The 27,323-nt window shown below is 38.3% G+C and overlaps 1 protein-coding gene across 1 annotated transcript; it reads left to right on the top strand.

Moving 5' to 3' along the window:
* The first annotated feature begins 1,894 nt into the window (after positions 1–1,894).
* On the top strand, positions 1,895–15,787 carry LOC113763877 (probable LRR receptor-like serine/threonine-protein kinase At3g47570). The gene is made up of 4 exons (XM_027307860.1): positions 1,895–2,051; positions 14,900–15,153; positions 15,280–15,640; positions 15,715–15,787. The coding sequence occupies exons 2-3, from the start codon at positions 14,949–14,951 to the stop codon at positions 15,636–15,638; spliced, it is 564 nt and encodes a 187-aa protein (XP_027163661.1). The 5' UTR covers positions 1,895–2,051; positions 14,900–14,948; the 3' UTR covers positions 15,639–15,640; positions 15,715–15,787.
* The last annotated feature ends 11,536 nt before the right edge of the window (positions 15,788–27,323 follow it).

A 27,323-nucleotide genomic window follows, 5' to 3' on the forward strand; every position in this document is an offset into this window, starting at 1 on the left:
CAACAAGTTTTGCCAAAATCCAGATTTGAAAACCAAGTAAACAAGTTGGATAACACAAACAACAAGGCTGGACAGATTTGTATTCGGATGAACAGTATCGGTGAACAGTAACGATGAACAGTGTCGGGTGAACAGTCGGTGAACAGTGATTTTATTTTTTTTTTTTGAACAAGGCAGCGGAAAGTACTAATAATTCTACGACACAACTACGAAAAATATGGATATAACGAAAGATACCTCTACCAAAGCTCTGAAGCCAACTGATACGTTCCTCGATCAACACGTTTCGAGACACGTAGCACGTTTGCCCAAGGATCTAGCGAGGATGTCCAACGCTTGGAATTGCGGGATCTAGAACCAAACGGACGACACGATTTGATTCAAGATGGTAGGACGACGACTCCAATGAAGGTGGATACTCCATGGGATAGGTCGGTGGAACAATCTAGGACGAGACGCAAGACTGCTCAAAACCCTTGCCAAAGCAAGTAAAGGGGTCGAATCTCTCTCTCAAGAAGAATCGAAAATATGCAAAACTTTATTGATAAAACGTCTGCCTAAAACCTTACAAAGCAAGCCTATTTATAGGCTAAAATGACTGAAACCCTAAAGGGACTAGGAAAGGGAAAAGTCGGCCCATGGTCTTGGGACAAGATGGGCCGGCCCATGCTCTTACTTAAACACTAATCAATTGCTAAATAACTACTAAGGCCTAAGGCCCTATTCGGCCAACTCATTTGGAGGCCCACTTGACTTCATGGGCTTGGGTCATGGTGTAGATAACCCGATTAAAATCCTTCAAGCCTTCGAGGTCTCTTTGAGAGTCTTGAGTTAAAGCCGCTATCCATCTCGCCATCCGTGCACACATCACGTGACTTGTATAGGAGTAGAGGACGAAAGACCACCAACAATTCAAGTGGCATTCCCACTTTATATAAAGTTCTTTATATACAATACTTCCAAAGTTAATTAAGTGGTTCAATTCCAGATTGCATTTGCAAGTTAAAGAGATTGTACCAAATCTATCTGGGGCAAAACATCTTTCGTGGCTCAATACCATCATGCCTAAATAATATAAGTTCCTTGGAAGAAATTGACTTTGCCGGGAACTTATTAAACTCAAGCATACCTGGTAGCTTGTGGAACCTCACTGATCTCTTGACGTTGAACCTGCCATATAATTCATTGAGTGGCTCACTACCTTATGAAACTGGAAATTTGAAGGTAGTAACACTATTAGATTTGTCAGGAAATCACCTTAATGGGAATATTCCAAGTTCCTTAGGAGGCTTGCAAAGTTTAGCAAAGCTTTCATTAGCACAAAATAAACTTCAGGGACCTGTTCCAGACTCTCTCAATCAGATGTTAAGCTTGGAATTTTTGGATCTATCCAATAATAATCTATCAGGTCCAATACCAAAGTCCTTGGAGACACTTATATATCTCAAATACATTAATCTTTCTTTCAACCACTTAAGAGGAGAAATTCCCTCTAGTGGTCCTTTCAAGAAGTTCACATATGAATCATTCATGTTTAATGATGACTTGTGTGGCGCTCAAAGATTTCATGTTCCTCCATGTCATTCTCCTCGGATTCACAAATCGAGTCAAAAGAAAGTATTTCACCTGCTAGGCATTCTATCAGGTATTGCAGCAACAATAATTGCTGTTACAGCTGCTGCAATTTTACTTTTAAGATGCCCAAGGAAAGATGGGGTTTCAAGAAATACTGATTTGTTGCCCATGGGTTTGCCAAAAATGATTTCATACTCTGAACTTGTGCAAGCAACCAATGGTTATGATGAAAGGAATTTACTTGGCAAAGGGAGTTTTGGATCTGTATATAAGGGTATTTTAACGGATAGGACAGTTGTAGCCGTAAAAGTTTTCACTTTACTAGCAGATGTCAATTCCAGGAGTTTTGATACAGAATGTGAAGTTCTACGCAATCTTCGCCATAGAAACCTAACCAAAGTGATTGGTAGCTGCTCTAACTTGGACTTTAAAGCCTTAGTGCTTGATTATAAGTCTAATGGGAGCCTTGAGAAATGGTTGTGTCGCGCCCCACTTTTTGATTGATGTGAAATGTGTGTGATGTGTGAAGTGTGGTGTGAGCGTGTGCAAAATGAAAAGTAAAAAGGCCATGGGACTTTGGAAAGCGACGATTTGGCCAAATGAAATTTTAAAAAGGGTTTTTAAATATGAAAAACGGAGTCGCCACTTGGTATAGATTTGGGGTGTACCAAGTCACCCAAAAAAGTGTTTTTTAAAGACAAAGTAGTAAAACCCTTTTTAAAACGACTCCTAGTCCACGTAAGCCAAAGAAAAAGGTTCGGGGGTCACGTTTGACAAAGGGGAAGGCAAGGATAAAAATCCAAGGCACCCCTTCGACCTAGCCAAGGCTAGTTGCGTGACTTAAACCAATTTTTCCTAATTTTTCTACCCATGGTATGTATCGCATATTGGATATGTCTATATGAATGCAAAACCCTAGACCTAGGGGGATTGGGGGAAATTTCTCTTCAAAGGTTGAGTGGTGCCAATCACATTAATTGTGAAGCCCAATAATGATCCTTTTGGAGAGGTCACACCTAAACCTAAATGACGTGAAAAATGAGTGGAATGCATGCATGTGAAAGTGTGAGTTTATGTGAAGTGAAAAAATGATAAAAGTAATAAGATAAGAGTGAAGGTGTGCAAATGTAGATGAAAGTACTCGTGTGCGAGTGAAGATAAAAGTGTTCGTGTGCAAGTGAAAGTGATAAAAGGGTGCATGTGTGCAAATGAGACAAAAGTGAAAGTGTAATGATAGAGTGGATTGAGAATGCATGAGCCTAGGGAATTCATGCATATTGGGTACGGGGAGACCTAAATCGTGACTTGATTTTCCCTTTGATTAGAAGGCGAAACTAGCGTGCTAAGGCTATCGAGTAGCCACACTCGCTCGTTTCCCTTATCAAGAGGGGACACTCAAGCAAAATGAACCCTATAGCTAGTATGGGATGCAAAACCTAAAGTGAGGGGAAAGGGGAATCGAGGAGCATACCAGATGATAAAACTAAGAAAAAATGCATGATATGTAGTGAACAGGCAAATAATGCATTAATGAAAAACAAAGGAAAAATCCTATTGGGTCTAGCGTTGGACTAGCCCTTTCTATGAATTCCTAATGAAATACTGAGCCACAACTAGCGTTGGACTAGTGTGGTGACGTACATTCATCCATTCTATTCATTCATGGTTATGAAAGCAAGTAGACATGCCAAAACGCTTGTAAACACGTAGCACGTAGCACTTAGCATGCTCGACTAGATGCAAGAGCCTACCAAAGCAATTTAACATGTAACAACAAAAGCAAGCAACCAAGGGGAAGGGGAAATGGACCAGATGCTCTACGAGCCCTAGCTATTACAAGCCAAGAGGTGTACACATACCCCATAAAACTTAAATAAAGCAACCAAGGGGAAGGGGAAATGGACCAAAGGCTCTCCGAGCCCTATCTATTACAAGCCAAGAGGTGTACACATACCCCATAAAACTTAAATAAAAGCAACCAAGGGGAAGGGGAAATGGACCAAAGGCTCTCTGAGCCCTATCTATTACAAGCCAAGAGGTGTACACATACCCCATAAAACTTAAATAAAAGTAAAAGCAAGTAAATGCACGCAAGGAGGTAAGGAAAGCGGAGTAGGCATGCAATTTCACATAACACGTAGGAGCACATAGGGTCAAATGAAGTGCAAAATGAGGGATAGAGTGTACCTCCCTTGAAGTGACGCCCTAACGTAGTGAAATTACTAATTTTCCCTAAGAAGGATTTCGTGTCCGTTTGAACGTGAAATGTTGCTCAGGAGATGCACGCTAATTCCAGAAATGGGATTTCGAACGTCGCCGCCGAACTTCAATGCTGATGAAGTCGTCACTTTGGCTCCCGATTTAGCTATCTTCCCATGGTTTTTTCTTCAAGATCTCTGAACGGAAATCACTCCCATCGCGTTGTAGTTTGAGCAGAAATCGAAGTCGGAGGAGAAAATCCTAGTGAAAGTAGGCTGAAAAGTCAGCCTTGCTGTGGGTTTCGCAGAAGAGATTTCTGCACTGTTCTTTTCCGCGTCTTTCCTCTTTCCCTTTGCTGTATTTCTACCTTTGATCTTTCTGGTTTCCCTCTTGTTGCCCGTAGCTACCCTCTTTCTCAGTCTATCCCTACACTCCCTCGATCTTTCTTTCTCTTTTCAAAGACTCCAGCTTTGCGTCACCAGTCCCTCGTATGCTCTCTTCCTCTCGGCCCTCCGCTCAACTATCTCAGCTTTCTTCCTGTTTAATCTCTGCCCCTCACTCAGACCTCTCCAATTTTTAGCCGTGAACTCTCCTTTCATCCCCAAAACCCTTGCTCAGTTTTTCTTTTGGCCTGTCGATGCTCTCCAAAAATATCCCCTTCCGGCTGCTGCTTCTTGTCCCCTTTTATATGGAATCCAAAGACTCTAAAACCCTCCACTGAATGGTCAGGATGAAGGCCAGCCTCTGCCTTCATCCTGCCCTTCAGTGGCACGCACGAAACTAGCCCTTTGCAAGCTGCCAAAAATGCAGCTTGCAGGCCGCGATCATCCTTTTTTTTTTTTTTTTGATTAACAACTTGAAGATTACAGAAAATATAAATAATAAAATAACAATAACAATAATAACAAAATTACACAAACCAGGTAATAATAATAATAATAACAAAACAAAAATAATTTTAAAAAGAAACTAAACAAAAATGGCCATTTTTAAAATTTCCAATTTTTCATTTGTCCATCATTTTCTTTTCCTCAAAATAACTTAATAAAAATAACTAATGTGCCCAAAGACTGAATTTAAAGAAATAAACATATTTTTGTGAACGAATTTCCCTTTTTTCTTTTTTTTTTATGATTTTTCCAAGAAAACTAAAAACCTATTTTTTGAATGCTTTTCTTTTTTTTTAACAAATTCTATGATAAAACTTAAAAATAAAAATAAAACTGGAAACTAAAAACTAAAAATGAACACGATAAATAAAAAACTAAAAATGAAATTACACCAAAAATTTGGTGTCTACAGTTTGCCCCTCTTTGTCCGAGTTTTGAAAAAACTTGAGACAAAGAAGTAGACACCAAATACTTACCTGTGTTATTGGGCTGCAACAGATTCCAACGAACAGGAAGTCTAATACGGGACTGACCCGAATCATGAAAAATAAGACGGGACTGACCCGAACAGTAATTTAAAATTGGGATAGACCCACGGGATAGACCCGAACAGAAATTTAAAATTGGGATAGACCCACGGGATAGACCCGGACAGAAATTTAAAATTGGGATGGACCCACGGGATAGACCCGGACTAAAATTTAAAATTGGGATGGACCCACGGGATAGACCCGGACTAAAATTTAAAATTGGGATAGACCCACGGGATAGACCCGGACAGAAATGTAAAATTGGGATAGACCCACGGGATAGACCCGGACTGAAGTTTAAATTAGGATAGACCCACGGGATAGACCCGGACAGAAATGTAAAATTTGATGAATTGAAGTGAGATAGAGTGTTGGTGGGATGGAAACACGCACATTAGTGAGATAGGCTCGATGCTAACGGCGGTAGGATGAAAACGCGCACGTTAGTGAGATAGACTCGATGCTAACGGCGGTAGAATGAAACACGTACGTTAGTGAGATAGACTCGATGCTAACGGCGGTAGAAATGAAACACGCATGTTAGTGAGATAGACTCGATGCTAACGGCGGCAGAAATGAAAACACGCACGTTAGTGAGATAGACTCGATGCTAACGGCGGTAGAAATGAAAACACGCACGTTAGTGAGATAGATTCGATGCTAACGGCGGTTGAATAAAAAACACGCACATTAGTGAGATAGACTCGATGCTAACGGCGGTTGAATAAAAACACGCACATTAGTGAGATAGACTCGATGCTAACGGCGGTAGAATGAAAACACGCACGTTAGTGAGATAGACTCGATGCTAACGGCGGTTGAAGTAAACACGCACATTAGTGAGATAGACTCGATGCTAACGGCGGTTGAAATGAAAACACGCACGTTAGTGAGATAGACTCGATGCTAACGGCGGTAGAATGAAAACACGCACATTAGTGAGATAGACTCGATGCTAACGGCGGTTGAAGTAAACACGCACATTAGTGAGATAGACTCGATGCTAACGGCGGTTGAAATGAAAACACGCACGTTAGTGAGATAGACTCGATGCTAACGACGGTAGAACGGAAGCGCACACGTTAGTGAGATAGACTCGATGCTAACGGCGGCAGGATGAAACACACACGTTAGTGAGATAGACTCGATGCTAACGGCGGTAGAAATAAAACACGCACGTTAGTGAGATAGACTCGATGCTAACGGCAAAAATGAAAACACGCACATTAGTGAGATAGACTCGATGCTAACGGCGGTTGAAGTAAAACACGCACGTTAGTGAGATAGACTCGATGCTAACGGCGGTAGAATGAAAACCAATCCCAACATGACTTTTGTGAAGTTGGCGGCACAAAATCCAGGCCCAACGTGATCTTGTGATAGTTGGCGGCACAAAATCCAGGCCCAACGTGATCTTTGATAGTTGGCGGCACAAAATCCAGGCCCAACGTGATCTTTGTAAGGTTGGCGGCACGAAATCCAGGCCCAACGTGACATTTGTGAATGGTCAGTGGGATAAGACCCAATCCTGCCATCCAATTGGTCAAGAAATTGAATTTGATTTGTCAAAATACAAGAAATTAAATTTTGATTTTCCAAGAAACAAAAATTTGAACTTGATTTTCGATTTTTGACTTTTGAATTTTTCTGATTTTTCGAGAGAATTTTTTTCAAAAATAATTTGCCCCATTGTAGGGCCCTTTTCCCTTCTTTCTTTCCTTTCTTCGGCATCGGCCTTCCACATCGCCAGATGCTTTTCGTCGACTTCAACTGTGAATACCTGCACAGGGGGCTTACATGCACTCAAATTTTCAAGAAAAAGGCAGCATGATTGATTTGAAAGTCTTGCTTGAGTCTTTGACGAAATCCTCAAATGGACTATAAAAAATTTGCCCCAGTGTGGGCTTATTTTGTGAAATCTTGCGAATAAAAATTTTTTTGCCCCAGTATGGGCCCATTTGATTGCAAACAATTGGTTTGGATGACTTTCCATTTATGCGAACACTATAAGAAAGAAAATTTCATGATGAATTTCTCAAAATAATGCCAAATTACAAAGGATTTCTTCCTTACCTTAGCATCGAAGCTTTGGGTAATGGCGTTATTTCTGATTTGGAAATGGGAGGTCAAGATTTGTCTTATTCATGTGCTCAGATGGTATGTAACCCCTTCTATACCACATCTTGGTGAAAGCAAAGAGTTTATCATCCTTATTTCTTAAGAAAACGTAGTCCACATACAAGCTTTATAGGCTTGCAATAACACGGATGGAAACGATAGCTAAAACATGAAAAAACTAGTTGTTCCCTTATGATCACAAATGATTGATGGATTTCTTACGAGCATAGTCGTCACTTTGGATTGTCATGAAGGAATAAGTCAACGATGGACTTTATGAGCTTGTAATGTGGCTTGAAAACGATAGCTAAAGAATAAAACTTTCAAGGACATTACACCACAGATCGCATTTTTCAACATTGCCTTCATTTGGACTCCAGATTCTTGGACTTTGTTTGACTTTTATCATCACCCAACAGGGTCTTTCAACATCAAATCTTTTTGCATCTTTCTTTTGCATTCATTTCGCTCGTTTTTCTTTTCGTTTTCCCTCTTTTCAGAAATACCTTCTCGGGGTTTCATATGAAGAGCAGTCTCAACCTCACGCCAAATCAATTCAGAAATACAGCTAAAATTTTCGACATCAGAAATTTTCTTAACAGGGCCATTGCTAAGAACAGAAGTCAGGGCTTTCGGCTTTTGTAATGGGGTCAGGTGGGGTGCTTAGAAAAGTTAAGGCTTGAAAACGGATTTCAAAGTGGTTTGAAAAATCCGAGATCGCATTGTTGCGCCAACCCTATTTCAGGGTTAAATCAAAATCTGCCTCAGTTTTTGCTCAATTGAGGCTTTTCACTTTCATTTTTCTTTTTCCTTTTGACTTTTCGGCCTTTTTGCCATTCTTTGAAATTTCACAAAATTTGCCCCAGTTTACTTTTGAACTGAGGTTCTCTTTTCTTCTTTTGCCTTTTGATTTTGTGGGTTTTCACTTTTTCGCTTCTTGAAATTTTCTTTTTCAACCCAACTTGCCCCAGTGTGGGGTTTGCGATTCTCAGGGGGTGCCAAATGAAGTATTTTATTCTGAAGGCTCAAAAGGGATAACTAGGGATAGAATGTTTGATTGGAAAAGAAGATGGCCTGACTTGTATTCCGTTCCTTTCAATAACTCTGAAAGGAAATTTTCATTAATGGGAAATTTTTGGCATGTATCTGAATTAACTGATTGGGGAAGACCCTTGTTCATCCATATTTGTGAAACATAGGTGATCCACGCGGACAAAACTCTTCCTTTTCTCTTTTTTCCAAAATTCGGAACCCAAGTGGAGTCAAATTTCCCCAATTTGCGGTTCCCTCCTTATTCGAGCATTTTTGCTTTTCCCCTTTTCTTTTCCTTTTTAAAATTTCCCAATCTCCTTCCCCAATGCGAGGTACGATCATAAGTGCATTCGAAAAGAACCACCAATTTTAGCTCTAATGAGGACGCAAGGGATAAATGGTGTTTAGATTGAAGAAATGATGGCCAAAGTATCATTCTTACACTTCATGACAACCAGAGTAACGAAATGCTCATTGACAATCCATTCCCTTTTGAAAGTTTTCCAATGTAGGGTAGAGATCATTAAGGCGTTTATTTGGAAGGAAATTATTCTTCTATAGGCTCAAATGGGAGAGCAAATGATAAAAATCTGTATAGGTAGTGAAACGAATGCTTGAAGTATCATTCCAAATTTTCAAACAAATAAGAATAATGCACATTTTTGCTTTCACTTAGATGTGATTGAATCGGATTAGTTACCGCGGACATTTTCAAGCAAAAGTTGCCCCAATTTACAATTTATCGATCAATGTGACTGATTTTATTTTGGGGTTAAGTGAAGGAGAAAGGTATCTCATGGGCCCTTTTGAGTGACCTCTTTTAATTCTGAACACTCTTATTGTGAATGTTCAGGCCGGAGGTTGAAAAAAAATCCCAATTTAGTCTTATTTCTTAAAATTCATCATGAAATCTCCAATGAATAAGAATAAAGAATGAAATGTACATAAATATACACAAAACAATGATTGTCCAAAAATTTTATTGCTGAAAAAGTTTGAAACAAAATTTCTCATTCAATTTACGATACAAATGAGAAGAGAGAAACTTGTAAAGAGCTCCACATATACACTTTTTGGAACAAAATGTATTAACAAATCAAATATACAAAATTTTCCTTTGGAAAACAATTACAACATCTCTCAGAGGCTTTAGCGTAGAGCTTCCAGATAGATCATTTATGTTTTCATTATAGGACCTGCCCAAGAATCAAATAATACTTTCTGAACTTTATCGGATCAAAAATTGTTATCCAATATAGGGAAATATTTTCACCTTATTGAAACATTTTTATGAATGCAGGGGAGGGGGAAAAAAAGAAAAAATACCCCGAGTTAGTAGGCAAAACTGCAAAATCGGTATGCATGTCCTATGGGGGAGCCCTTTTGTGCCAAGGGTAGGCCTAGCATGAAAATGCAATCCTCCAGAGCAGGCACTATACCATACCTGATGGATCTGATCAACTCATTGAGTGAAAAAAATAATTTGAAAAATTTGGCCCATTGGAATGAGAAAAGACGTTGGTCAAAATAAGGACCTCGTCCGAAGGGATTGATCACTTTTGATCGATACAAGAATTTGCAAAAACGCACGGGTTTGACCTTGACGAACTTCCTATCGAAGAGATTGGAATTCGTTTTGACAACTTTTCTCAGTGAAGCACAGGTCAAAACTCCAACTGATCAAATGGCTGGATGCAACGGATGTTTTTCTCAAAATCGACTAGGTTTTTCATTTTTGAAATTCGACATTGAAACCCTAATTGGTCAAATGAAATTGACAATTTATTAAAAATCGACCGGATTACCCTAAAAAGGGAAACAGGTCAAATGAATGGAATGAAATTTAATTTATCCAAAATTAATCAGATCACCCTAAAAAGGGTAAATTGATCAACTAGACTGAACGAAACTTGATTTATTCAAAATCGGCTCGGTTGCCCTAAAAATGGATAAATTGGCCAAATGAATGAAATTGAACTAGTGATTTATTCAAAAATCGGCCGAATGACCCTAAAAAGGGTAAATTGGTCAAATGAATTGACGATTTATTCAAAATCGACCAGGTGACCCTAAAAAGGGTAAGTTGGTCAAATGAATTGATGATTTATTCAAAAATCGACCAGGTGACCCTAAAAAGGGTAAGTTGGTCAAATGAATTGATGATTTATTGAATGAATCGATGATTTATTGAATGAATTGGCAAAATGGATTGGTTGAATTATCCGGCCAATGATTATTTCAAAATTATTGAGGTGCATTAGTCTATGACCTTCTAAAAATCAAATTTTGGCCTCAATTTATTTATCGTCTCAATAGGAGGAATCATTTGTGAATTTCTTCAAATTAATGTCCTTCACGCAAGGGATTTTTACCAATTTTTGCTAAAATGGCCAAAAAGTGATTATTAGATGCTCATATTCCAAAGATCACTCTATGAAAATGATCGGATCCTACCTTACCTTGTGCACTACCCCTTTGGATGGTACAAAATGTAAACGTGCAAGTCTCACTGGATTAAGTATCCGAGACACAAGGTGGCTTATTTCTAGCACGGGATCGCCTAAATGGCATTCCCTTTTCTAGGGTTTATGCATGATGCCAGTTTATTAAAGCGATGTAAATATGTGACAAATATGGCCTAAAGGATACAAATAATGCATCGGGGGGAAAAGGTCTAAAATGAAATGCACTTATTGAAAATTAAGTGTCATGACTGAAATTTAAACATGTGAGCTATCTGGTGGGTGAGTCACTAAAAGAGTGCCAAAAAGGCCTCTTATTGCTAAGGCAAATGAATGCAAGCCAAGAAAACAAAAGAAATGGTTAGTGCAATTGATAGTACACATAACACATTAGGAGCAATTAAGAAAAGAAATATAATAAAAGCAAGTAAAAGGGGTGGAACCCCCTCCCTCGTGCCTATCGTGCTTAAAAGGGTGAGGCTGACTCTAACCTAGGCAAACTCTAACATGGATGCATGAGGCTGGGGCTCACTAATGCAACTAGACTCGATAAGTCTCGGCTCCCAAGCCTTCAGACCTAAAGGCGAAGGGTCATCACTCCCAGGGCCTTTGATCGGTGGCTCGAGTGATCCCTTAGGTAGCGCTATGGGCGCAGAGCACACCAGCCGCCTACCCAAGGCAATCGATCCTAATCCTACAAGGCGGTGTGGGAAACGCCCACGAAAAATAAAATAAAATGGGATAAAAGCAAGTAAACGTGCACGTATGAAGTGTTCCCCTATTTTGAGGGAAGGGGTTGAGAACCACGCGGGGCTCTAAAGGTGACACACACCCCCCCCAAATGCAATGCAAGCGCGAGATAAACAAGTAAACATACATCCAATCAACCAATCACACATTCGTGAGCGAGGGAGTAGTTGGATACGCGCGCGAGGCAAAAGGCCCTAAAAATGGAAAATGCAACCCTAATATCCAAATGCAATGCATAAAAAGGGTAGAAAAAGGAAACGAATGGCTAAGTCAAATGCTTGGACCCACTTAGGAGTTCCCCAGTGGAGTCGCCAACTGTCGCGCCCCACTTTTTGATTGATGTGAAATGTGTGTGATGTGTGAAGTGTGGTGTGAGCGTGTGCAAAATGAAAAGTAAAAAGGCCATGGGACTTTGGAAAGCGACGATTTGGCCAAATGAAATTTTAAAAAGGGTTTTTAAATATGAAAAACGGAGTCGCCACTTGGTATAGATTTGGGGTGTACCAAGTCACCCAAAAAAGTGTTTTTTAAAGACAAAGTAGTAAAACCCTTTTTAAAACGACTCCTAGTCCACGTAAGCCAAAGAAAAAGGTTCGGGGGTCACGTTTGACAAAGGGGAAGGCAAGGATAAAAATCCAAGGCACCCCTTCGACCTAGCCAAGGCTAGTTGCGTGACTTAAACCAATTTTTCCTAATTTTTCTACCCATGGTATGTATCGCATATTGGATATGTCTATATGAATGCAAAACCCTAGACCTAGGGGGATTGGGGGAAATTTCTCTTCAAAGGTTGAGTGGTGCCAATCACATTAATTGTGAAGCCCAATAATGATCCTTTTGGAGAGGTCACACCTAAACCTAAATGACGTGAAAAATGAGTGGAATGCATGCCATGTGAAAGTGTGAGTTTATGTGAAGTGAAAAAAATGATAAAAGTAATAAGATAAGAGTGAAGGTGTGCAAATGTAGATGAAAGTACTCGTGTGCGAGTGAAGATAAAAGTGTTCGTGTGCAAGTGAAAGTGATAAAAGGGTGCATGTGTGCAAATGAGACAAAAGTGAAAGTGTAATGATAGAGTGGATTGAGAATGCATGAGCCTAGGGAATTCATGCATATTGGGTACGGGGAGACCTAAATCGTGACTTGATTTTCCCTTTGATTAGAAGGCGAAACTAGCGTGCTAAGGCTATCGAGTAGCCACACTCGCTCGTTTCCCTTATCAAGAGGGGACACTCAAGCAAAATGAACCCTATAGCTAGTATGGGATGCAAAACCTAAAGTGAGGGGAAAGGGGAATCGAGGAGCATACCAGATGATAAAACTAAGAAAAAATGCATGATATGTAGTGAACAGGCAAATAATGCATTAATGAAAAACAAAGGAAAAATCCTATTGGGTCTAGCGTTGGACTAGCCCTTTCTATGAATTCGTAATGAAATACTGAGCCACAACTAGCGTTGGACTAGTGTGGTGACGTACATTCATCCATTCTATTCATTCATGGTTATGAAAGCAAGTAGACATGCCAAAACGTTTGTAAACACGTAGCACGTAGCACTTAGCATGCTCGACTAGATGCAAGAGCCTACCAAAGCAATTTAACATGTAACAACAAAAGCAAGCAACCAAGGGGAAGGGGAAATGGACCAGATGCTCTACGAGCCCTAGCTATTACAAGCCAAGAGGTGTACACATACCCCATAAAACTTAAATAAAGCAACCAAGGGGAAGGGGAAATGGACCAAAGGCTCTCCGAGCCCTATCTATTACAAGCCAAGAGGTGTACACATACCCCATAAAACTTAAATAAAAGCAACCAAGGGGAAGGGGAAATGGACCAAAGGCTCTCTGAGCCCTATCTATTACAAGCCAAGAGGTGTACACATACCCCATAAAACTTAAATAAAAGTAAAAGCAAGTAAATGCACGCAAGGAGGTAAGGAAAGCGGAGTAGGCATGCAATTTCACATAACACGTAGGAGCACATAGGGTCAAATGAAGTGCAAAATGAGGGATAGAGTGTACCTCCCTTGAAGTGACGCCCTAACGTAGTGAAATTACTAATTTTCCCTAAGAAGGATTTCGTGTCCGTTTGAACGTGAAATGTTGCTCAGGAGATGCACGCTAATTCCAGAAATGGGATTTCGAACGTCGCCGCCGAACTTCAATGCTGATGAAGTCGTCACTTTGGCTCCCGATTTAGCTATCTTCCCATGGTTTTTTCTTCAAGATCTCTGAACGGAAATCACTCCCATCGCGTTGTAGTTTGAGCAGAAATCGAAGTCGGAGGAGAAAATCCTAGTGAAAGTAGGCTGAAAAGTCAGCCTTGCTGTGGGTTTCGCAGAAGAGATTTCTGCACTGTTCTTTTCCGCGTCTTTCCTCTTTCCCTTTGCTGTATTTCTACCTTTGATCTTTCTGGTTTCCCTCTTGTTGCCCGTAGCTACCCTCTTTCTCAGTCTATCCCTACACTCCCTCGATCTTTCTTTCTCTTTTCAAAGACTCCAGCTTTGCGTCACCAGTCCCTCGTATGCTCTCTTCCTCTCGGCCCTCCGCTCAACTATCTCAGCTTTCTTCCTGTTTAATCTCTGCCCCTCACTCAGACCTCTCCAATTTTTAGCCGTGAACTCTCCTTTCATCCCCAAAACCCTTGCTCAGTTTTTCTTTTGGCCTGTCGATGCTCTCCAAAAATATCCCCTTCCGGCTGCTGCTTCTTGTCCCCTTTTATATGGAATCCAAAGACTCTAAAACCCTCCACTGAATGGTCAGGATGAAGGCCAGCCTCTGCCTTCATCCTGCCCTTCAGTGGCACGCACGAAACTAGCCCTTTGCAAGCTGCCAAAAATGCAGCTTGCAGGCCGCGATCATCCTTTTTTTTTTTTTTTTTTTTTTGATTAACAACTTGAAGATTACAGAAAATATAAATAATAAAATAACAATAACAATAATAACAAAATTACACAAACCAGGTAATAATAATAATAATAACAAAACAAAAATAATTTTAAAAAGAAACTAAACAAAAATGGCCATTTTTAAAATTTCCAATTTTTCATTTGTCCATCATTTTCTTTTCCTCAAAATAACTTAATAAAAATAACTAATGTGCCCAAAGACTGAATTTAAAGAAATAAACATATTTTTGTGAACGAATTTCCCTTTTTTCTTTTTTTTATGATTTTTCCAAGAAAACTAAAAACCTATTTTTTGAATGCTTTTCTTTTTTTTTAACAAATTCTATGATAAAACTTAAAAATAAAAATAAAACTGGAAACTAAAAACTAAAAATGAACACGATAAATAAAAAACTAAAAATGAAATTACACCAAAAATTTGGTGTCTACAGGTTGTACTCCCACAACCATTGCCTGGATCTGCTGCAAAGGATAAGCATAATGATGGATGTTGCTTCCGCATTGGAATATCTCCATTTTGGTTATACAACACCAGTGGTTCACTGCGATCTGAAACCTAGCAACATATTGCTCGACGAAAATATGGTTGCTCATGTAAGTGATTTTGGCCTGACAAAGTTTCTGGATGAAAGAAATAGTGTTCTGCATACCAAGACACTTGCAACGCTTGGATACTTGGCACCGGGTTTGGCATATTTGACTTCTTTTTAGTGGCTTTTTTTATCTGTTTTTTTTCATGAATTATATGTCAATCTTCCAAGTTTTCTATTTTTCTCACTTTAAGCGTGATGGATTGCCTTTCATATCACAGAGTATGGACTTGAAGGGCAGGTGTCAACAAGGGTTGATGTGTATAGTTTTGGCATAGTTTTGATGGAAACCTTTTCAAGAATGAAGCCTAGTGATGAAATGTTCAAAGATGATTTGAGCCTGAAGAGTTGGATTGAAGAATCTCTGCCTAATGCAACAACTCAGGTTGTAGATGCAAACCTACTTGGGCGACAAGATGAGCATTTCAATGAGAAATTGGAGTGTATTTCAGTGATCTTCAAATTGTCTTTGAGTTGCTGTGCTAAATGCCCGCGAGATCGGACTAATATGAAGGATGTTGTGGCAGCACTTCAAAAGATAAAACGTCAAATTAAGTATTTTCCGAATATCTCGGCATGAAAGTACGTTCTTTTACTTAATCCAACTGATCATGTTTGTTCCACTCAAATAATCTTTCCAATGTCTTTTGTTGCAGGATGATGCCAAGATTTGAAACATGAAGCAAAATAAGTTATATTATCCACCTTAAGTATGCTGATATATAAATAATATATTATTAAGATGCCAAAGTTTTCTTTCTGGTGTCTAAACATCTTGTTCTGTCAATCTATTTGTTTGTACCCAGTTTCAAGTTCATTTTCTTAGTTTTCATTTGAAAGGCATCCAGAGGAAAAACTGCATTTGCATAGTTCTGTTTCGTGAAAATCTTTATTAGAGTTAATATTTTGCACGCTTAAACCTGTTTCTTCCTTTTTTCTTTTGCTTGTGCCATAATCTTCCGCGACCAAGAATGATGATGACAATGATGAACCTTGAGTTGGCAGTGGCACTACTAGTACTAAAGTGGGTGTTGGAGATTTAATTTGTTCATTCATGGCGTCTTTCGATTTTGGGTGATGATAGTGGTAAATTCGTCTATAGATACCGAAGCTCTAAGAGGATTTGAAAGGCATCCAGGGAAGTTTTCTGTATTTTACTATGATATTAGTCACAAGAACTTAAAACAATCACACACAGTTTGGCATCTAATCTCCAACCAAACACAGGATAGGATTGTTTTTTAACTTATCCTATCCAACCGAGAACCAACCAAACACTGGATAACTTGGATTATTTATCCGGGGATGACTCAACTTGGGATTAATAATCTCAGCATGAGTCATCCCATTTCATCTAGTCCATGAACCAAACGGACCTTAAGTATTCAGTCTTTGAATGGCTAAAAACCTCCCCTGAGGTTTTTAACAATTTTACTAAGCTCTTCTGAGATTTGAAAAATAACACCCATCTCCTTTGATTTGATAGTTTTGGTAACAAAATCTTAAAATAATATTGATTTGGTCAAATTTTTAAATGAATACCCAAAAATGCCCTTGTGTAATGAGTTTTAATTTATTTCCCTATACAATTATAAGATTATCTAGTATAAAAGGTGCCGAATTTTTTATGTTCATACCTACTATTTGATAAATAACTATAATAATAATAATTTTATCACTATGATAGGATACTTTTGATAATATTTTATTATGGATTTAGATTTATAAGATAGAAAAAAAATGTTGAAATAATTCATTTAGAGTTTATGAATTTTTCGAGTAGTAGGATTATCATAATTTAGTAGTGATTTTAGACTATTTCTTTTTGATTTATTATTAATTTTAACACCAAAAAATAGAAAACAAAAATCAGCAAAAACATTAGATTACATATGAGTTAACTCATAAAAAAAAAATCACTAGTTCGACATTTGATTACGATAGAAACTAGAGGCAATAATGGTAGTTCTACAGTTTTATTGGTAAAAAATTAAAAAGAAGGAATAAGAAGAAAAAAGAATGAAAAAATTAATTTAAAAATCATTCTAAGTATAAGAATACCAAACAAGAGAATTTCATTAAAATATTCAAGGATAGTATTGTCATTTTAAATGACAAGGGAGTATGTGTAATTTTTAAAATCTTGAGGGAGCTAAATGAAATTGTTAAAAACCTCAAGAGAGGTTTCTGAAATTATCCCTAATTTTTTAGGTATTCAACTTCTAATTAAATGGCCAACTGGTTTGAAAAATATAGTCTTCATATGCTTGCGCTTTGGTACGTACAATAATCCTTATCATACAATATTTTGTTGAATAATTTGAAAGGAAAAGAGAAGATTCCTCCAGAAAATTATGAAATACAAGAAGTAAATTTGGAGGATGTATGGGTTAGGTGGTTCAGGAGGAGGGAATGTAAGTGGGTTGGCTGGTTCGGGAGGAAGAGAATGTAAGTAAGAAGTCCTGCCCTTCTACTTACATTATAAAAAAAACATTTAAAAAAATCAAATCTACAAAGTAGTTATGTTTCTAAAATTCTAGTATTGCACCCAAAAAAGAAAAATAATCCAATCCTACTTATACTGAATAGGATACTTTAAAGTACTTAAACTAATATTTTCTTGAATATAAATTGAACAGGTGGATATAGTGTCTTACCAATCACAGTAGTAAGTTGAATCGATTATCAATTGTTTTCTTTAGTTAAGTCCACATTTTACTAGAGGGCTAATGTAATTTTGCATCTTTAGCGCATTGGGATCAACTATTGAATTCAAGAATATTTTTCTAGGATGAGGTGAATTTCAGAAACTTTTGAAATCGAAATAACTTTATACCCTGCTAAAATGCACACTGTGAAGTGCTAAATGGATGGCCATTAAAGAAACCCCTCTGTGGCCATGAAAGACATTGATTCCTAAGTCAAGGAAATTTATTTAGAACTTATAAGTACAACCAATTAGAACTGTGGATAGCACAATTAATTTTTTTGCCTTGAATTTATTTAGTATTACAACACAACGGGAAGAAATTTAATCCCTGAATCAAGTACAGATGAAAACAAAGTAGGCTAGAGAAGTTAAAAATATATTAAAAAAATGAAAAGGCCATACTAAAAAGAACAATGTTTTTGCCTTGGCAACTTGTATCTCTTAACGTTAATTGATGTTCTTTTAGGGGCAAAAACTAAAGAAATAAAAGCTATAACCTATGTATCTATTCATGCTTAACTAAAATTTATAATACAACATTATATAACCACATTAAAATATTCCAATAAAAATTTAGTCCTACTTAAACTTCACATGACAATTTAAAGTCCTTAAACTGATATTTTATGGAAGATAAACTAAATTGGCTGATTTAAGATGAATCAATATCAATAGTTTTCTTCAAAGGGTAATGTAATTTTGCATCCTGAAAGTATTGGGATCAAGATTCTTTTACCATAACTTCTACCTGTCACTATTTAGTCCCTAAAAATCTATTTTCTTAATCAGTTTGACTCCATTTAATAGTGGTGATTGTTGTTCTTAGAAGGGTGAAAAAAGCATGCACAATCTCTAGCCAAGTGAAAAATAAGCATTTGAATGGAAAATTAGAGGATAACAAGATTACACGAAAGTTTTTCTTCAAAATGGGGAGAGAGAACACCTAGTTTGATCATTAAATTTGTAAGTATTACCTTATTGATCATGATTAGAATTCTGGTTGACTTCTCATCTCCTAATCTGTTATGTTACTCTCCATGTAGGTTGTTGGATACTTTATAACGTATCAGACAATCAAATGCATGAGCTAGTGTTGTATGAGCTAAAGTCTGCCAACGATAAGCCCAAGCGGGATCCAATGGATTGATATGATTTTCTTGAGCATCTTCAATGGTTTCATTTCCTATACACATGAGCAGGTTTGATGTTACTGCATTACCATGTTCTACTTTAGGTCACGTTTTGAGTTTGGAGCCAATCTGTGGTGGTTGTGATCTTTGTCTAATTTGGGAACCATTCTCTTTGCAACCTTAGCTTAAATTTAATATATTCTGAGGCTTCAATTTTACTTTCTGAAGGGAACAACCTCTTTATTGTTGAGCTATACTACAATTCAAGAAAAACTAGCAACATGAGAGTCCAGTGTCCTTTTGTTTTGCTTTCTCATTTCTCTCTCAAATTTTTTCCCCTTTCTTTCCTTTTCTTTTTTTTTAGTTTTATGTAGATTTTTTGCAGAAAACATTAGGAGGACATGATATTGATAGGTGTCGAGTCTGTGCAACAATAAATATCTACTCAATTAAAATACAAATTTTGTATATAACGGTGAGTAATGTCGAATCCACAAGGACTGAGGAAAATTCATTTCTTCTAGAGTCCAGAGTATAGGGGATTTTTAGTAAAATGGCAATAATTAAACAACTCAAATAAAATAAATAAATGAAAAGTAAATGACAATTTATTAAAATTGAAGTAATAATAGACAAACTCTAGCCAAGGAATAACTTCGAAAATTGTTCACTTAATTGATCATTGATGCAATAATAATTTCATTTATTCATTGATAAACAAGTTATGATTGCCAAACACATGATAACAATCAATTCCTCCTTACTGTACTGGTGGCCAAGATACGACCGTTAACCACTGCCCTAATTAAGAAGTAACCTTAGGTACGATCTTAGAGTTCAATTTCCTAATAACCTTAAGAATTAGAGAAGCCCAGTTCTAACCAAATAACACACTACGAGAGTCATTTTAGTTAGATCCTATGTTTCCCTGACACAAATCCAATCATGCCAGTCACCACTAATTTAAAAGAATTAAACAATTACATATTTAACTGCTTTAACTGATTTTGGGTTATTAGATTAATTCAAATACCTGGCCCTTGATATTCAAATAATATAATAACCACAAAAAATTAAATCAGAGAACATATGAACACCAGTAAATAAAAGAAATAAATATAATCAATTCGATCTCACAATTTTAGATGAACCAAATCCTCTGTTGTTCTTTGATTAGAATGAAAAGCTTAGTTTATACCCAAGGAGAAAGCCATGTGCCAAGTATTAGAAATAATTCCTACGGCCATTCTCTCTAAATTGATATCAAAGAGAGAAGGAAAGACGTCTGTCTGTTTCTCCCTGATAAAGGAGAAAAGAAAAGTTACTATCTAATGTCTTGGACCTGTAGTTTTTATTATTCCTATCGGAACTACTTTTCCTAAAACAAAACAAACTCCCAATAGATAGACTAGATTAATCTCTTAGTAAGAATAGGAAACTATTCAGTTGATAAAGAGTCTCATCCACGGCTCCAATAGAAGACTAGAAGTCACGCGTAGGGATGGCAACGGGGCGGGGGACCCCTCCCCCATCCCCCGCCCCCGCCCCCCGGCCCCGTCCCCGCCCGCCTCGTTTCCCCCGCGGGGTTAATAAAAATTTGTTATATATATTTTATTATGGTTAAATTTTAGTAAATAATCAAGTACTAAAATATTAACACATCATCAAATTATTATTCATTATAATTTTACAATTGAAACTTATAAAAACAATCAAACAAAAATTATTTGAATACAATCCAATATGATGAAATAAATATAACTAAAGTAGTCAAGTTTTCACTTTTTGCACAAATACAATCACTAATTCATTATTGTACTTGTGCTTTTTTTAAGAAAAAAATGTTATTGTATTAAGTGTAATTAGGAATTTAGTATAAATGTATTAGTAAATTTAGTATAACCAATTAATAATTTGTATTCGTACACATATATAATTAATAATATCAATTATATTATATATACTAATAGACATTATATAATACATATAACTAATAATATCATTATCATAAGTTTATAACTAATTAAATTATATATTATATATATAATTATATACATATATATATTATATATTTATTTTTTAAAGCGGGTGGCGGGGCGGGGGTACACTCCCCCGCCCCCCCCCCCGCCCCCCGCCCCGTTTCTAAGCAGGGGGGAAAAAATTCCCCCAGCCCCAGCACCCGCCCCAATCCCCTCCCCATTAGCCCCTCGTGGGGCGGGTGCCCGCCATTGCCATCCCTAGTCACGCGCCAACTCCCGAGTTTCTGAACTTGCATAATTAAATTTTGATGCGCCCACTTTGAATTGTACAAAAATTAGTTAAAATTCACGTTTTTAACTTGTTTTCACTCTGAATCCCTACAACCAACACCAATCATCAAATATAAGCAAAATCTATCAATTAATGCAATATTTGGTAAAATAAAAGAGGGAAATGACAGGTGTCGAACCTATGCAATAATAATAAATAAAACCTAACTAGCACCAAAAGTAGTCAATAATCAATTTTAGGTACTGGAGCAGGGACTCTACGTGTGCAATGGGTTACTTGATTCACCTTGTTCCCGAAGAATTTACTTAATTCGATATACCCGAATTAATTATCTGACTAAATTTACTAACTAGTACACAGTGGCAAGCAGGGTCGTCTCCTCAGGGATTGAGAAGAAATTTATTTCCTTTCAAGTCAAGATAAATGGGGGGTTTGGGATTAAATGCTAATAAACTAAATAAATCAAATGCAGAAAATAATTAATTAAAAGGAATAATTGGGAGAATTCTGGCCAAGGATACGCTTCAGAAATGGTTCACGCACCGATCATCGATTCACAGATAATTCCAACATTTATTAATAGATTAGTTATAGTTGTCATGCATGCGATAAACAACCAACCTTTTCTTAATTTCTCGATAGTTAAGGTACGACCATTAACTATTTCTCCAACCCGGAAACAACCCTAGGTACGACCGTAGGATTTAATTTCTAGATTGTATTAATAATTAGAAAGGCACAATCCTAACTAACAAACACACTACGAAAGTTTGTTTAAATTAGATCATACGTTTTCCTGACATAAATTCAATTACGTCAGTTGCTACTGAGATAGAGATATTTGAACAATTACGGATTCAATTACCCCGAATTAGAAAAATAGCCTATATGAATAATTAATTATTGCGTACTAATCAATTATACACAAGAGTTATAACAATTAAAAGCAGGAAACATAAAAATACCAATAAATGAAGGAAACAATTAAAAATGATTTAGATCTCACAGTAATTGCCTAATCAAATCGTCAGTTGTCCCCTTGACTAGAATTAGGGATTTAGTTCTCCATTAATGGAGAACGAACCGCACGTAGGGAATTGGGAAAAGTTTTCCAATCGATTTTCCCAATTTCGATCAACAACAGGAGGAAAGAATAAGGGACTTGATCGCTTCCAATTGTCTCCAAAGCAACGTAAAAGAGAATTTGAAACTCTCTTTCAATTTCGGTCAAAGCCAAGTGAAAAGCAATTCCAATGGTCCACAATTGCGGCTCTTGTTGGTTTCTCACAAAACATATGAGAAAATGCTTTTTGGTTTCTTCAATTCGGTCAACAAAAAGGAAAAGAAAATCACCAAGGTCAACAATGGTGGCCTGCTCCTAATTAGTTGTTTTCAAAGCATAAAAACCAAGAACGAAAAATCCAAGGCACCCCTACTCAAAGTACAAAATCCCCTTTTTACGTTGGTAGTCGCCGAAAACGAAGGAATTGATTTCCGTGTTATAGGCCGGCCCCACTAGAGAGGAAAACAAAACGGTTCCCTAATTCTTGTTTTTACTCCTTTCCAGAAATTGGTATTCAAATACCAAAAAAACTCCCTAAATAAAAGAAAACCTATTACAATTAAATCTCTTCAGCTTTCTTAAGCGGACCCCACTGCTTGAAGTTCCCCACGTTCGACGAACCACGGAGATCCGACTTTGTGGGTTGGAGTTAGGCGTGGGTATGCCTACTCATCAGGAAGTCCTCTGAATTTTGATTTTAAGCACTTTTCAGCATCAATGCCTGCAATTAACACCAAAATCACATCTGAGTGGAATCCACCCAATTAGTGAGATATTTAGTCAAACACTTGTGCAATATTATCCAAAATATCCCACTAAAAAGCACCCTATCAATCTCCCCTCACACCTAAACTATGCTTGCCCTCAAGCATAATTAACTCAGAAGTGCAATCAAGATACCAAGCAATTGCATTCCAAATTCCCCAATAACTGCATAGAAATTAGAATATACCAAATCGACAATTCTCATATTTAATGTACACTCATTCACTCCAAAGTGTATAGGATATGGACATAAGATGGTTTTCAAAGCAACACAATAGAATGACATTACCATAAGTTTGCTCATATATCATACCTCCACCACTTACTTATGAATTCAAATGCATCAATCAAAGGGACTTTACAAGGTTGTAATGGGGCTCGGGTGAAAGGGTAGGATAAAAAGGATTTAAAGGGTGTAAAAATGTTAAAGAAAATGCTCAAAAATTCATTGCATAGATTCTTGCACATTTGAACCTTCAAGGCACCTCAACAACCCAATAAGTGAAGTAATAGTCGGCACTCGTCCCAACCACTTTGATTTCAGCTTCTTTTCTTTCTTCTTTTTTTTTCCATCTATTTTTCTTCTCTTTTTTTTTTCTCTCTTTTTCTTTTTTTTTGAATAAGTACCAACACCATAAAAATCAACTGCACTTGTTGATTACTAGCAGTTTTTTTAATTTCTTCCTTTTTTTCTTTATATATATATAATGCCTTTCAAATAATACTCCAAATTCCTATGTAATGAAATCAAAGCACTTCAAGCAGTGGTTTTAAAAAGAAAGTCTAAAAAGAGGTTTTACGGCTAAAAACTAGGGTATTAAACGAAAAAAAAGGGTTGAGGCTCAACTTGGCTCACTAATGGTATATAAACTAAGGGTTGGTTTTTAAAAAAGTCCAAAAATGGTTCAATCCTAGGTGCCCCATTATTTTAATGCATTAAACTCATTTAAATGTGGTCTTGACATGCATAACCAAGCAAGTTTTAGAATGACAAACCATGTGCACTAACTACTCAACAAACGAAAAATTAGGCCCAAAGATCGCACAAGTTTCAAATTCATGTCAAGTTCAGCATATTCATCAATCAATTATCATCGAGAAAAAGTAGAACACCCCATGGCATGAACTTACTATTTATACTCATACCTCAATTGCATTCATCACTGTAAAGCATAGTTAACCTTCCCCCACACCTAAACCTTATATTGCCCCCAATGTAAGCAAATAAAGAGCAAAATAGAGGTAAAGGAGCAGCGACAGTTTCCTTAACACGGAGGAGGGCAGAAGCCCACGTGGTGGAAGTACTGAGCCAAGTTCTGCGCCATTCCGGCCATTTGACGCTCCATTCGCTCCAATCGAGTATCCATGTGGTGCAGCTGGAAGTGAAGGGCTGAAAACTAGTTATCGGCGGAGGAAGACGGTGGAGGTGCCGAAGATGAAGGCCGGGGGCATCCATAGAAGGACCACCGGCCTCCGAGATGGCGGATTTGGAAGCTCTGCGGTTCGGAGGAACCTGGATCGGCCCCGGGTGAGCAAATTGGAATACTCCATTGACCTGTTGCACTAAGCCCATCTTTTCCAAACAAATCAAATCAAGGGGTTCCATAGTACAAGCTTGATGCAAATTATGATTATTCAAGTCCAAAACCCCAAGATTTATAACCAATTGAGTGATATACGAACCCAAGATTAATGGCTTATTTCTTACTTAAGACAGTTCGGAGGTGAGAGGCAAACCAGAAACCCAAATTGACCTTAATCTGAGCAATCATGCACCAAGTGAAAAAGAACTCGGGTTTGATCAAAGTACCCGAACTATCTTTTCTACCAGAGAAACTATAAGCCATAAATCTATGCAAATAGCGGTAGGCGGGACTCTTGAGAAAAGATGTCTTAGACTGGCTCGGATCATAATTTTGTCGATCAACCGACAATTCTTTTCAATAACCAGTGTTATGGGAGAAAAATGGATCCGTGTATTCGCACGGACTTGCCATATATTCCTCACTCTGGGAGTAGAGAATATCAATGAAACCAAGGGCCAAATTAAACTCCGTGATAGACTGTATGAATTCCGTACCCATTAATCTAAAACGCACCACCCCTGGAGTATTAACGGAGAATTCGTCAGGGACATTAAATTCAAAAGTGGCATAGAATTTCCACGTTAACTCAATAAAAGCAGGTAAAATAATAGCAGCATAACGGGTCCAACCTATGACAGCTAACTGCTTAGCAACCTCATCCCTAAGATTTAGGTGGTCAAGTGTAGGGCCGTGAATATATTTACAAGGAATTCTTTTCCTTGTGCAGGCAGTGGCATACCTTTCCCTATCGGCGGCCCTGGTAAAGGTCAAATAGCCGCCGAAATGGGCCGGAGAAGAGAAGTGAACCTCCCTATTCCGCCCAAGGCGAGTCCGGGGTCCCCCCGGAGCAGTCGCTTGGGAAGGCCCACTCAAGGGCACAGTAGGCTGTGGGGTGGAGGTGGAAGGTCTATTCCTGCCTTTATTTTTTGGTTTAGTCATTGGATATCAGTGAACAGGGCAAAGGCCAGGTAAATGTGCTCAAAAGAAGGCAACAGGCAGCCACTAAGCAAGGGATCCCAAACACAGCTCCAGACACCAACAATGAGAGAAATAGACACTAAAAGCCCCAAAAACTAATTAAACAGATGAAAACAGCAAAATTCCCTCAAATGTCACTGGTTTAATCCCAAAATTGAACAAATAGTCAATAACAGCCACAGATAAAATCATAGCACCCAAGTTAAGCACAAAATGTCTGTTATCAGCTAGAAATTCAAAAATTTGGCCTCAGCTACGAAATTAAAATCTGTTCTCAACTAAATAAAAATTAGTAATCTGGCCTCAGCTAAAGTGACAGAAAATTAAAGAAAGAAACGACCTCAGGGAGAGCAGGCGGCGGGGGGTATTAGTGGAGCACTGGTGATGGCACCGAGGTAGAGGAGGCGACACGCGTGCCTAGCCCGCACGGACAGAGGGGAGGCGCATGGGTTGTTTGCTGGTTTGGCTCTGATAGTGGGCTCGGCGTGGTGCAGCGCTTGCGCTGCTGTGTCGCTTCCAGAGGATGCGCTGGCTGAGGTGGTCGCTTGCGCGTTGTCTAGCGCGCACGGCTCAGCACGCTGCTGGTACTTTGAGAGGCGAAGGGCACGCTGCTGCGCACTATTGCTGCGCTCAGTTGGCGCGCCAGGGGAAGAAGGGAGGGCGCGCGAGGTGCGTACGACGAAGGACGTGAGGCGGCGGCGCACGTGTGGGCTAGGGGGAGGTAGACAAAATGAGCTGCGGCGGCGGACGAAGTGAGCTGCGGCGGACGTGTGGGTGGCGGCCAAGGAAGAGAAAGGAAGAAGGAGAAAAGGAAAGAAAAGGAAGAAGAAGAAGGGAAAGAAAGAAAAGGAAGAAGAAGAAGGGAAAAAGAAAAGAAAGAAGAAAAAGTAGGGTTACGGGTCCTTGAAATTTTTTCCCTTTTCTTCTTTTTTTTTGTAAGGGCAATTTCGTCTTTTCTCACCTTTTTTTTTTTACAAGAAACCCTGTATTAGGCGTGGGCACGCCTAACTGTCTACTAGTCTTCTGACCATCCGTAGAAATTTTTGATTCTTAAGCGTGACCACCTGGCGTGGGCACGCCTAACTACGGTAGAGTCTTCTGACCGCGGACGTGAATTTTCTTTCCTTAAGCGTGATCACCTGGCGTGGGTACGCTTAACTACTATAGAGTCTTCTGACCGTGGCCTTCCAACTCTCTTCCTTAGACGTGACCACTTAGCGTGACGTCTAACTGCCATCTTCCTACCACAAAATAACAGACTACTAAATGACACCAACATTTAACAAAAACTTCAAAAATATACGGAAACTAAAGCAAATAGTCTTGGGTTGCCCCCCAAGTAGCGCCTTTCTTTAATGACTTTGACTAGACATGGCCGAAATCCTCAAGCAAGATAAATTGGATCCTTGAGGTGTACAACTTTGACTTCCTCAACAGAGAATCTCTCATAACAAGGTTTGAGACGATGGCCATTCACCACGAACTTCTTCTCCATTTTTAAACTTTGAATCTCCAATGCACCATAATGAAACACATTAGAAACGACAAATGGACCAATCCAACGAGAACGTAATTTACCGGGAAAAAGTTTAAGTCTCGGGTGATACAATAGGACTTTTTGCCCCACTACAAACGATTTTCTTGAGACTTGTTGATCATGAAAGATTTTGCTCTTCTCCTTATAAATCGTGGCATTCTGGTATGCTCGTTCCTAATCTCTTCCAGTTCTTGTAGCTACAATTTCCTTTGGACGCCCGCTTCT

This window comes from Coffea eugenioides, chromosome 2 (genome assembly GCF_003713205.1).
Source record: "Coffea eugenioides isolate CCC68of chromosome 2, Ceug_1.0, whole genome shotgun sequence".
NCBI lineage: Eukaryota > Viridiplantae > Streptophyta > Magnoliopsida > Gentianales > Rubiaceae > Coffea > Coffea eugenioides.

Coding starts and splice junctions, on each gene's coding strand:
- LOC113763877 (XM_027307860.1), top strand. CDS start 14,949: ATGATGGATGTTGCTTCCGCATTGGAATATCTCCATTTTGGTTATACA. Junction 15,154..15,279: donor GCTTGGATACTTGGCACCGG/GTTTGGCATATT, acceptor TTCATATCACAG/AGTATGGACTTGAAGGGCAG.